The sequence below is a fragment of the Pipra filicauda genome, unplaced genomic scaffold (assembly GCF_003945595.2).
Source record: "Pipra filicauda isolate LSUMZ 115617 unplaced genomic scaffold, ASM394559v2 scaffold27_size4233163_pilon, whole genome shotgun sequence".
Lineage (NCBI taxonomy): Eukaryota > Metazoa > Chordata > Aves > Passeriformes > Pipridae > Pipra > Pipra filicauda.
This window is the reverse complement of record NW_024104398.1, coordinates 443,943-457,023: the sequence shown is the minus strand read 5'-3', so window position 1 is coordinate 457,023 and position 13,081 is coordinate 443,943. Positions and strand designations below refer to the sequence as shown.

Here is a 13,081-nt window from a genome sequence, read left to right as displayed (position 1 = left end):
CAGTTTGTTTCTCAGCTGCAGACCTTTGTGTGCACGTGATAAAATAATGCAGACCTTCACCTCATAGGTGTTGGGAAACACCTGTCCGGAATCTGTTGTCACTATTTCTTTGCCCAGATTCCATGCCATTTTTTGATTTGTTAGAACATTGAATCACACATTTTCAGTGCCTCTGGGCTGTGAGTTTAGTGGCACTAGAAACTAACACCATCCTTCCAGCACAGTATCTTCTTAAATAAGACATAATGGAATAGCCCTTTTTCTAAAGAGCTGGCTGCAAAAAGGCAGTTTGGCACAGTAGAGATCAGCCTTTTAGGAGCATGTTGAGCATGAGTGATACGTTGGCTGTCTTGAAGTCTCATCTAATTCCTGTGATTCACTTTGGAATTGCAGTTCTTGTCCCACATACTCTGTTAGAACCTGTTGAACAGTTACTAGGCTTAATAACTGTCTGACCTACCACTGCATATGTTGCTAAAATGAATTTGCATTGCTGTAGACGAGGATGTGTGCTCTAAAGGACACATCCTTACATGACACTGGTGACTGTTTCTCCATCAGTCAGGCTTTCCTGTAGATGTGGCAAATTTGGTTAGTCTCTGCAACAAAAAGGAGTTTCATCCTTTTGCTTTTTTTTGTTGCAATTAATGTGCTTTTTTTACTTGATGTTGCTTTCTACAACTTCGCGTAGTTTCAAATGCCTGCCTACCATTCCTTGGTTATAAAGCAGAACCAAGTGATGATACCACAGGATCATCAAGAACATGATGGTGCAAGACTGCCATCCCTCTGTCAGTACTTTTGATTGAATTTTGGAGCTAGGTAATTGGTGTCACGCTGTGAAGGTCAGCTGTGATAGTCTTAGCGAAGTCTGAGGTAGGTTTTTTTTTTGTGAAGTGACTGTCTTCCTAATCTGCATTACAAATCTCCATCTTGGACAGCCACAGAGATCTAATTCTCTGTACTAAAACTGTTCAGTGCCCTTTCTTTTTTGATGAAGGGGGAGGAAAATGGGATGCTAAAATAAATAATCTGGAGAAAAGACCAGCGTTCACACGGATGTGGTACTGAAAGTGCCCTAGCAAGTTAAAGCAGTTACATTTCACTAGGCAGCTCGGATCAGTCAGAATGATTGCAAGGAACTCATAAAGAGGGCAGTGTGCTATTTTTTTTTTTTTATATTGCCATAGCTAGTATGGAGAAATTTTGAAGTTTGCTCTCTGTGTAGTACTACAGTGTTTATTAGAAACAGTCTGGTAACAAATTGGGACATCCGCCATGACAGTGTGTAGCTCATCTCGAAGAAAAAGTAGTAAGGGAATATTACTATGTTTTTCTAATTTAACAGAGAGATGGTTTAACAAAGTGAACTGCCTTACTGTCCATGTGAACCTTTCTATGTTCACTGATCAAGAATCTTAACAAAATTCTCTTTCTATTGGTGGCTTCATGAAAAGTTAGTGCTCTCTTAAGCGGATAACTGGTTTGAAGTAGCCACTTCATTTACCTTTATTAAAAGATATGTTATTGCATAAACATTGAGGAATGATGCTGAACTTGGTAAAGAAAAAGAAATAATAACCATCTGTTGTGTGCTAGAAGACTAAGACTTATCTCTAGATTATCTGTAAACATCAAAGAACTGATTTGCTGATTTGGAACAAACATAATGACAGCCTTTCAAAGACAGGGTCAATATTGTCATACTGAGTTATAAGTGATGGGTTAGCCACACTTCTGTTTCCATCCATTAGTGTCTGATTGCTAGCTGTTCTGTAACCCAGAAGAGGAAACTACGGTGTTTAAGGCAGGCATGCTTGAGTGAAGGAAGAAAATGAACGTTCTGTGTTAGGCAAAAAATTTCTTAAGCTTAAGTATTTGCAAGATGTGCATGATCAGTGAGAATTCACCTGTAAGTAATCCAGGTTCAGTTGTTTTTTAATAACATCCTTTGTTGTCTTATATCTCATAATGTGAAAGTATTAATAATGTAGATTCTGGAATTTAGATTCATATTATAAAGTTTAATGAAATGTAAATTTGGAGGAGGTTGTAGTTTTTGAAATTGGGATGAGGGGAGCCTGCATGTTTGATTTGTGAGTGAAATGTGCTTTCACAAATGACTGTTGAAATACAACTTATGTTTTGTGACGTAATCACAGAGTGGTTGACGTTGGAAGGAGTCTCTGGAGGTCATCTGGTCCAACCCCCTGCTCAAGCACAGTCATTTTTAGAGCTGGTTGCTCACAACCAATCCAGAAGCTTTTTGAATATCTCCAAGGAGAGGGACTCCACAACATTTGTGCCCAGCCTATGCCAGTGCTCAGTCACCCTCACAGTAAATGTGTTTCCTCCTCTGGTCCTGTCACTGGGCACTACTGGGAAGAGCCTGGCTCCCTCTTCTTTGCATGCTCCCTTTAGGCATTTATGTACGTTGATGAGATCTCCCTAAGGCTTCCCTCTTGCAGGTGGAACAGTCCCAGCTTTCTCAGCCTTTCCTCATATGTTCCAGTCCCTGAATCGTATTTGTGGCTTTTGCTGGACTCTCTCCAGTATGTCCATGTCTCATGTATGTGGGAGATCAGAACAGGACAAAAAATGAAACTGGTATCGGAGATAACGTCCTTTGAAAAGTTTTAAGCCCACGTGGAGTGCGTAAAAGCAAAAACTATTAGTGAGTCCCTTAAGAGGCATATTTACCAATGATAAATTTACATAAACGTTCCTAGTGAAAATTAATACTGTAAAAACTGTGTTTTGTAAGTAACAGCTAGACGTAGTTGATGAGGCCTGTAACTTAATAAAACAGAACATAAACAGAGGTTTCTAACAAAGACGTATCCAGATTTTATGACTTGGAGTGTTTTGAAGTCCCAACTTTGACACAGATTTGCCTTCATAAGATGCTGTACAATCTGTAGTTGAGTCAGAATGCTTTGCTTTCAGGCAGTTGTTTTGATAATCTCAGTTTGGCTGCATTATCTTTACTCTTTGGAGAGGTAGCAAGTGAAGAACAGTTTCTTCCTGCATTTTTCACTCCCCTTTTCCTTTTCCTTTTTCCGCTTCTTTCCTGCTCCCTCCCTTGCAGCTGAAGGAAAAAAAATTAACAGAGACATTGAATAGCTTTAGATTGGCTGATGGAGGGCTAGGAATTTCTGACATTTTTCTTTGTTTACACTTTTTATTACACTATATTTCTTTAAGATAACAGATACTGGAAAAGATAAATCAAAGAGCAACAATAGTTGTGTCAAAAGAAAGTGTCGTGAAAAGTTCATTATTATATGGTTTTGTTTCAAGTTAATATTTCAAGTTATTATTGAACAAAATGAGGCCTTATAACTATTTTGAATTTAGACTTTTACCCCAAAAAACCAGTCACAGTATATGTATTTTAAGAAATACAGTTTAATAATATGCTGTTGGACTGTTTAATTTTTATGCCTCAGGGTAGCACAGAGCACTGTTTCTACTTTTAGAAGCTTCCTCTCATTAGGGTAGTCTCTTATATAGCACCTGTTTTTAAACTCCAGATCTGAATCTACAAATGTAAAACCTGACTTTTGAAATATTTGCTTTTTTGAACACTCTTCTTTAAAGGACCTATCAGGATCTCTCCCCAAAATGCTAGAAGCTTGAAGGATAAGGGAGGAACAATGTTGCATGGCCCAAACACATGTCCTTTCGTCATTAGCAAGGTACAGCATGACCTCATGTTGACCTCAAAGGTAAATCGCTAACAGGGAACAATTATACATGCCTGTGAAAGCAGCTTAGTTTTGAACATAATCAAGAAAATAATTCAGTTCATAGAATAAAATTAAATTTACAACTCTGTCTGCCTTTCTCTTTCTCTCTCTTGTCTCTCTCCCAGTCTCTTCTTGAGAGAATGTTCTGTTTTATATACGTGTGTGTTGTGAAAAAAAATGTCTTTATTCTAGAGGTCATAAAGAATTCCTAAATATGGGGAACCCACAGGATCTTGTATCCAGTTTAGTCAAATTGTACATCTTAAAATGAAATTCTCTTTTTAATGGAAAGCTTTCATTTGTTATCTAGAGTATTGATATTGCAGCCTTCAGAATGTGTATGTATATCACTTTGGGGAATTTTATGTCGTTCTGAAATGTATAGATGATTTAGACTTAGGGGAAAGTTTTTTTTAATATTGATACATTAATTTTTATGTACTTATCTTAAACTGCAACACAAACCTATGACATTTTATTTTTTTGTAGAAGACTAAGTATTCTGTAGCATTATGTGATACATCTCTACATATGATGGAATATTATTTAGCTAGCAGTTCTGAGCTATTTGGAGAAGAATTGCTGCCAGCATCTTGGAACTGTTAGCCGTATCTGTCCCATATGATTTGTATAATATAATTGTTTGTAAATTTTGTTTTTTTTCTTTTTTTTTCCTTTTTTTTTTTTTTTTTTTTTTTTTTTTTTTTTTGCTAGAATGAAAGAGCGTATTCCTTCTGTGGAACAATAGAATACATGGCTCCAGATATTGTAAGAGGAGGAGACACAGGACATGATAAGGTATGTTCTAATTTTATTACTGAAAATAAACTAATTCTTTAGGCAACATTGTTGTTCAGCTTGAGGATTTTTTTGTAAAATGTGACAGTGTCTTATTTAAGCATGCATTTTCAGGTTGTCCTAAAATAGATTATTGCCTGTATCTTCAATTGTCTGTTGGTGTATTTTCTTCTTTTAATCTTAAGTAAAAGACATATATTTATAAAGGTATTGAGGCTTATTTGTGTTCTGTTCAAATTTTTTTCTAAATGTGCAGTGGAGCAATAAACTTAGCTGACACTTCCCTTTACATAAATACTAGTTCAGAGTGGAAAAATGACTGGTTTGTGGTTAATTCTGATATATGTTTTAAATTGGACATCAGAGAAATCTGTTATCTACATTGAAGTATGGAATGGATTATTAATGTTATAAATGTTCTCATAATGTAAAAATTAATTGTTTGGCTTGTGGCTCAGGTTTTATTATTTTATTAAAGTGTCAGTAATTGATAGGAAAGATCAAGACAACAATAATTTACAGATGTAATTTGAAACAAATAAAAAACCCTATCCCCCAAAATAATTCTACAATATTCACAGATAAATTATTTGGATTGCTCACTATACTGGGAAGTTTCGAAGATTAATCCCTGTGGTTCTTCTGCTGTAAACTGAGTTAACTTGTCTTTCTGTTGAGGACCATGGAATGTAGTTGATTACAGTTCCTCTTATCGCAGCCTGTTTAAGAACTGGAAAAGTCTGACTTTTGCCTGAAAAGGTTCTTTCTTTTCCTTCTCTGTAGCACTATACCTGATGAGAAACTTGTTTAAACATGTTTTAAAATGGCTCTTTGTGGTCCCTTTGCAAACACGTGTTTCTTCTTCCCAATACCCCCCACAGCAACTGTTATCTCCCATGCAGGAGTGTCCTGGGAAAGGTGTCCTGAGGTGTCCCATTGGTCCTTTGTTAAACCCCTTCCTATTGGCTGTTGACCCTTTACCTGATGGTTTTTTCTGTGTGACCCTGAACTCGTGATTGGTTCCCCTTTGACCCTCCTAAAAGCCTTATAAACCCCTTCCCAACAATAAACTCTCTCTTGCCTCCTCTCCACGCCGGTGTGCTGTCTCTGTGCCTGCCATGGAGCCACGTGGGTGGTGGGGGGAGGGGAGGGCACCTCTCCCCTCCAGGCTCGGGGCCTGAAAAACCCTGTGTATGGAGTTCCCCTTCCCCGTCCCACAAGACGTTGGAAATGGTTCTTCAGGCGGAGAAGGAACTAGAGCTGGGCTCCCCCACGTCGAGGATGGGGAAAGGGAAACCCATACTTCTCTATGAATTCTACAATTCTTTTGGTCTGAGTTTGCATTCAGGTAGGGAGCACTGTAGCGGGCACAGTGTTTGAGCTGGGAGTTGGCAATTTGAAGTACAGCAGGATCATTACCTCCTTGATTCTTCTACTAAACATAAAATAGAATGTGCTTTGTCTTTTCATTTAGTCATTGTCTCACACCTACTTTGGATTCCACTATAACCTCTGCATCTTTTTCTACTGTTCTGCTTGCCCAGTTGTTATTAAAAATGGAATTTTAAAAACATATGAATTGAAGCTCTTTCTTGTACTCTCTTTCCTAGTTTAGTCTTGCCACTTTCAGAGCATCTCTCCAATGTGTCAGTCACCTTGAATTATGATTCTGGCTTTTCAAGTGCTTATAAATTCAATCTTGTTACTGATTGAAAGATTCTCTGTTCTGTTATCTTTGTTTCTATCTGATACTTTCATTAGATGTAGTGCAGAATCATACAGTATATATGGAATATAAGGCATAGCTTCACAGTTTAATACCAAATGTTAGCTGATGTATAAGGGTGATTTTGCAGTTAGATATGTGATGTTAGTTCTTTTCACCACACACTCATTACCTTACCATTGGCAATGTCATGTGTTGTTGTGTTAGGTGGTTTTTAGTGTATTTTATACTTACTGCATATCTAGCAACTCAAAAACCTTGCAAAAAGAGAAAATTAAATTGATTAATAAGAGCATAGCATACTAAAGCAATGTTTAGGATTTGTAATCTCTTCTAGATTATTGCATTGTTTGTCTAAAAGACTTGTCTAACATTTCAGTATTTTTTTTAAAGTTCAATTTCTGATTCCACAGATCCTCCTTTTCTTTTGGAAAAACACATGCCAAGAAAAAATTGTTGGGATTTTCTCTGAGAATCATGTATTTGCAAAGATAATTAGTAACAGTACAGACTTCTTCAGCTAGTTCTTTTAGATACTTTTGTCTGAATATATGAAGCATCGGATTTTGTGTATATTGAGGCAAAAAAACTAAAATAAGAGGCCTAATTGTCATAATTTCTCTAGTTGTCTTGCTGTATTGTATTAATGTTGCCAACATAAGTAAAGCAGAACTTCAGTTTCAGTGATTTGCAAATTTCATGGCCGTAAAAATGAAAAGTTCAAACACCTGTAGTTAAATTAATTTTGTTGAAAGGACTAAACTGCTTCCTGTATTATTCGTAGTAGTATCTTTTCTTTTGAAAGAGAGAAATACTTTGTAAGTTATGAGGTATCAGAATATGAATAATATGATTAATATATGGGAAGCCAAATATCCCATGTGTTATCAAGGTCCATCTCTCTAAGGCCACTGAGGTGCAGCGCTGGCTCTGGATGACCATAACTAAGCAGTGTCTGTACCCATGAGGAGCTGCCCATGCAGAATGGATAGTAGGGAAAGTAATAGGAACCAAAATGAAGAAAACTGCCAAAGTTTTGTGCTGGATCCTTACTTACTGGCCTGAGTGAAGGAGCAAACAGGTGAAATGTGAACTGGTGTGAGGTTCTGCACCTGGATTGGGGCACCCCTGGTATCAGTCCAGGCTGGGGGTGAACAGATCAAGAGCAGCCCTGCTGAGAAGGACATGGGGGTGCTGGTGGATGGAGAGACTGAACATGAGCTGGCCATGTGTGCTCACAGCTCAGAAAGCCAAACGTGTCCTGGGCTGCATCAAAAGCAGTGTGACCAGAAGGTCCAGGGAGAGGATTCTTCCGTCTGTCTGGTCCCCACCTGGAGTTCCCTCAGACCCCACATGCAGTGCTGCATCCAGGTTTGGGGTCCCCAGCACAGGAAGGACAAGGACATGGACATGTTGGAGCGAGTCCAGAGGAGGGACACCAGGATGCTTAGAGGGATGGAGCACCTCTCCTGTGAGGAAAGGCTGAGAGAGTTGGGATTGTTTAGCCTGGAGAAGGCTCCAGGGTTACCTAATTGTGAATCTACAATACCTGAAGGGAGCCTACAGGAAAGATGGAGAGAGAGTTTTTATAAAAGCATGTAGTGACAACACAAGGGGGAATGGCTTTAAACTAAAAGAGGAGAGATTTAAATTCGATATTAGGAAGAAATCCTTTACTGTGAGGGTGATCAGGCACTGGAATATGTTGCCCAGAGAAGTTATGGATGCCTCATCTCTGGAAGTGTTCAAAGACCAGGCTGGATGGGGCTCTGAGCAACCTGGTCTAGTGACAGATGTTCCTGTCTGTGGCAGATGGGTTGAAACGAGATGATCTTTAAGATCCCTTCCAACCCAAACCATTCTATGATTTTATGAATGAGATAAAATTGAATAGCATTTTCAGGTACCTGGATTAACTGTGGCCAGTGATCTTAAATTGTGCTTTTTGAACGTTCCTTAATTTCATTCTCAAGCTTGTAAAAGCTCAAGTTCAACTACTTCTTAGCAAGGCTTAGCTTCCTCTGTACGTTTAAGAATTCTTATCGCTTCATAATGGCAAAAATAAAAATTAAATTTGGGGGGTGGAGAAAAAGGAACTTTAATAACCAGTGGAAAGAGTTCAGCTTGAGAAATTAGTTGAAGAAGCTAAGTGGAGAGATTTTAACATAAAATTAATTTATTGTAGAAAATACCTCCAATCGGTTCTGCAGTTATTTATGCTTTACTGTATCCAGGTTTACTGTATCCAGGTTTTTCCTATGCTAGTTCTTTTCCAAGTGTATTGTTTTGTTCCTTCTATTGTTAAAAATTTTTCTTCAGTGTATCATAACGTACATAATTACTGTTGTTCTGTAGGCTGTTGACTGGTGGAGTGTTGGTGTTCTTATGTATGAATTATTAACTGGAGCATCACCATTTACAGTCGATGGAGAGAAGAATTCCCAAGCAGAGATTTCTAGGTAAGATTCAAAGCAGTAAAGTATATATGCTTGCTCACAGATGATCCTTATGCCATAATAAGTGTTTTTTGAGGGTTTAAATCTGAAATTTAGGAAGCAAGTGCTGCCAGGGTAACATTTTTTGTGCTCCAGTTCTGTTTAACAGAATGACATTGGAAGTAGATAGTTTTTATTAACTAAGAGAACTGACCTTTACAAAAGACCTGTTTTGTTTAAACTACGAGGTAACCACAGCTTTGTAGATACTTAATCTTGCTGTGTGTTTACCCTTGAAAAGGAAGTCATATGAAATATCAAATTATATGTAAATAGAATTATCACATTCAAAATCTTAGTACATGAAGTATATCTTTAGCTAGAGATATTTTTCATCAGCTCTTACTAGATCACTCTGGCAGACTGCTGGTTTAAAGTGTCAGAATGTGCCCTACTCCCAACTTTTTGTTACAGGTAATGTTTATTTTATTAGTTTATAACATGAAACAAAGAACATGATCTTTTCTAGCCCTACTTGTATATCTGAGAAGAAATGAATATGATACTTACAGAAATGAAATAACCTATACTGTTACATGGAAAACTTTTTGTTACGATCACTAATCTCTACACTTTAAAGGTTTGTTTTCAGTACCCATGTAAAAGCACTGGAGCATTTTCAAAAGACAAAGCAATAACCTTTCCCAAAAAAACATTACTGAAATCTCTCCCAAAGCAAGCATTTCCTCTTACTGGATTTCTTTTGGAGCAGGGAGTTGAAGGCTTAGATTGTTCAAATTAGTAACTGCTGTCAAGGTGAGCTTGTAAGTCCTGTCCCCAAACTAAGAACAGTTTTGCCTCTGCTGGAAGATATTACCATGGTTCTTATCCTCACCTAAAGTTACTTGATGTTTAAGGTTGTAATAGATGACAGAACAAACCTCAATTACGTAGAGAATTTATTTTACTTATGTTATAAATTCAGGCAATTTCTTGAACGTTTGAGACCTGTTTATTGGTTTTTAGTTCTCTACCAGAGCAGGAAACTTAGAGGGTCACTAGAAAAAACTGAGGGAAGAGGGGAGTCCATTAATAAAACAAAATTCAGTACTTCACCCTCTTGATCATTATATTACAGTTATAACTTAAATTATGTCTTTCTGGCCTATTTAAGGTTAGAAATTTTGTTGATTGCTTACTTACTATGTTTGAATTTGATAATTTTGATTCCCAAGATTTATTAAATGGAACTCTGAAGGTGTTACAATTTTTTTTAGAGAGAACCTTGACCTGAATTTTATAGATATAGTTTCCCAAAAACTGGGAAACTTTTTAGTTATGTATTCTAGAGGATTTGACTTTTCTTTTGGTAGGTCCTTATGTGCTCTTTAAGATATTAACATTTCTGATAATTTCAGATTAAATTCAATGTCGAGAAACCACAAGGTTGCTAACATTTGTCCTCTGATGGTTAATAACCTAATTTCTGATATTAATTTAGTTGTGGCACATTTACTGTATTGTTGCTCAGTCTGTTTTTGTTCTGGTGGGTGTTTATGCTACACATTTATAGATAGCAGTTCTGTAGTATTGCAGCTTTTATTCTGATAAATTTAGAAGTTAAATTCTTACAGTTTCCTTTAATCAAGATGTTCCCTAGTCTTCCTGTTTCTTGAAAAGGCTTTTCTTAACTCAGCTTATGTTTTTCTTACATATGGACAATTTATTCCTGTTGATGTTTCAAGAGGATCTTGTTTAGGGGAAAGAATAATACACCATCTGAACAAAAAAATATTCCTTCCTTTGTTCTTCAACTCCTCCTGTTGATGCCAACTGTGGTCTGATAGATCTAATTCCTTCTCCTTTTCTGTCACTTTCAACTGATAAACTACTAGTTTATAGCTGAAATCTTATTAGTCCCAGCTATGTGACTGCATTTCAGACTTGATTTCATCTGTCTTGTGTTACTTAAGTACTCGTAAGACCCATTGCTTTCTGAATCCTTTCCACGGATAGCAATTTCTGTGTCAGATGACAGCAGTTTTGTGTGTTTGCAGTTTATTATGTCATGAATGTTATGTTCCTTTTAAGAACATATGAGAACGTTGCTGCTGTCCTGGCTGCTGCACTGAGTCGTGTGGAAACTTCTGGGGAATAGTGGCTGCCATTCAGACGCAGTGGGAGTGTGGCAGGGGCTTTCCCCAAGGGTACGGTAGAGCAGGCAGAACAGAAATCAAGTACTTACAGTTGCCAGTGGTAAGGAAATTACTGGCACAGAGATATGAGTTGGTACAAACTTCTTTCTTGGTAGCAAAGTTGTTCTAACCAGAATTTGTATTGTTAAATATGCTTAAACTTGTCAGTTGCAGCAGACTCGAGAATTCAATTTTTTACTTGGTCACAAACTCTGAAAGCATAGTTTCCATGGCCTTTGATTTTTCTGAGTTTAAGGAAAAAAGTCTTCTAAATGAATCCAAGTCCTTCTTTTATTTTACCTAGGTGGTATCATGGTTTAACCCCAGCCAGCAACCAAGCCCCACACAGCCGCTCGCTCGCTCACTCCCCCACCAGCAGAACTGGGGAGAGAATCGGAAGGGTAAAAGCCAGAAAACTCATGGATTGAGATAAAGACAGTTTAATAGGGAAAGCAAGAGCCATTCATACAAGCAAAGAAAAACAAGGAATTAATTTAACACTTCCCAAGGGCAGGCAGGTATTCAGGCATCTCCAGGAGAGTAGGGCCCATCACATGTAACAGTTATTTGGGAAGACAAATGTCATCACTCCAAATGTCCTCCCTTCTTCCTTCTTCCTCCCATTTTATATACTGAACGTGATGTCATATGGTCTGGAATAACCTCTTGGTCGGTTTGGGTCACCTCCCAACTGGTTGTCTCCTCCCAACTTCCCATGTGCCCCCAACTTCTTGCCAGCGTGGCAGTACAAAAAGCATAAAAGGCCTTGGCTCTGTTTAAACCCTGCAAGAACAAAAACATCTCTATGTTACCAACTCTGTGTTCAGCACAAACCCAAAACACAGTCCTGTATTAGCCACTGTGAAGAAATTAACTCTACCCCAGCTGAAATCAGCACAGGTGGGAAGTTATCTCAAATATTTTTAGATAATTTTATTTCCTTGTGTGGCACAATGGCTGTCTGGTGTTAAATTTGACCAAATTTTGTTCTAAAATCTCTCTCTAATGCACTTGCAGTTCTCGTGTCAGATATAATTAGTATATGGTTTCTATTTTTTTTTTTTACTCTTTCTGATGAGAGATTATGTTGTTCTTTTGTCATAATCTTCTTGGCAATACTGTGGACTTGTCTTCTGTGGAAAATGCAACTTAAGAAAGTGCCTACTATCCCTGTGTCTGTGTCTCTGAAGACTCTTTTTGTTCCTATGCTTGGTGTTAAGGGTTATTAAACTTCATTAAAAAAATAAATCCAAGTATCTCTCCTTTTCTAGTATGCCATCTCCCCTTTCTTTTCCCTTCTTCCCAAATCTTCCTTTCGTTTTTGAGAATTCTGATTGTCCATTGCTGCAGAGCCAGGGATAGGACTCATCCTGCAAAATCACAGGCAAGTGCTGGGTTTGATTTTCCATTTCACTGTGAGTGATTCATAGTGCTGAATTCGAAGACAGACAAATACATGAACACTGTATGAGCCATTGTTAGAGCCTTGAGTGACTTACCCTTCAGTACAGCACTTCAGTAATGTTGTACTAGTGAAACCAGACTCTCTTCCCTTGATCAAGCTACTTCACCAGTTTCTGCTCTTTTGTTGATCCAATCTGGTCTTTCTTTTCTGGCAGCTTGCTTTCCATTCTTCAATCCCATGGTAATTGTAAATAGTTCTCGGAACTTTTAAAGAATGTAGCTTCAGTTTTCACTACATCTCTGATGTCATTCCATGAACCGGTCCAGAGCATCATCAGTATTTTCTAGTATCAGTCAGCCTCAAAAGTATTTCTGAATGAAAGCTACCGGCATGTATTAATGCAGCTTACATGGAGTCTGCTTGTACAGCATAGCAAAATGCTACTTTGTCTGCAGTGGGCTCTAAGAGAATCAACAGATGGACAATATCTCTCAATATAAAACTTACCAGATGTCTGCTGGAAATACAATACAGCAAAGAGGAAGCAGTTTAGGAGGTTCCTGGAATGTGTGGAATATAACTTCCTGACACAGCTGGTGAGCAAACCAACTAGGGAAGGTACCTCACTGGGCCTGTTGATTGTGAAGAGAGAAGCGCTGGGGGTGATGTGATGGCTGTAGGCTCTCTTGGGCAAAGTGATCACAAAATAAGAGTTTTTTATTCTTGGAGAAGTAAAGGGGGGGATCAGAAAAATCTCTAAATTGTAATTCTGA

At 37.9% G+C, this 13,081-nt stretch overlaps 1 protein-coding gene across 7 annotated transcripts in view; it reads left to right on the top strand.

The window, feature by feature from the left end:
- RPS6KA5 (ribosomal protein S6 kinase A5) overlaps positions 1-13,081 on the top strand; it is a 76,992-nt gene that overhangs the window by 40,800 nt on the left and 23,111 nt on the right. For 3 of the 7 annotated variants that reach the window (XM_027739959.2, XM_027739960.2, XM_027739957.2), the window contains exons 2-4: positions 3,601-3,728; positions 4,464-4,547; positions 8,629-8,732. In XM_027739959.2, the coding sequence (XP_027595760.1) occupies positions 3,657-3,728; positions 4,464-4,547; positions 8,629-8,732 (260 nt within the window). In that variant the 5' untranslated portion in view covers positions 3,601-3,656. The remainder of the gene's footprint in view (positions 1-3,600; positions 3,729-4,463; positions 4,548-8,628; positions 8,733-13,081) is intronic. The other 4 variants (XM_027739956.2, XM_039382663.1, XM_039382662.1 and 1 more) reach the window with 2 other exon arrangements.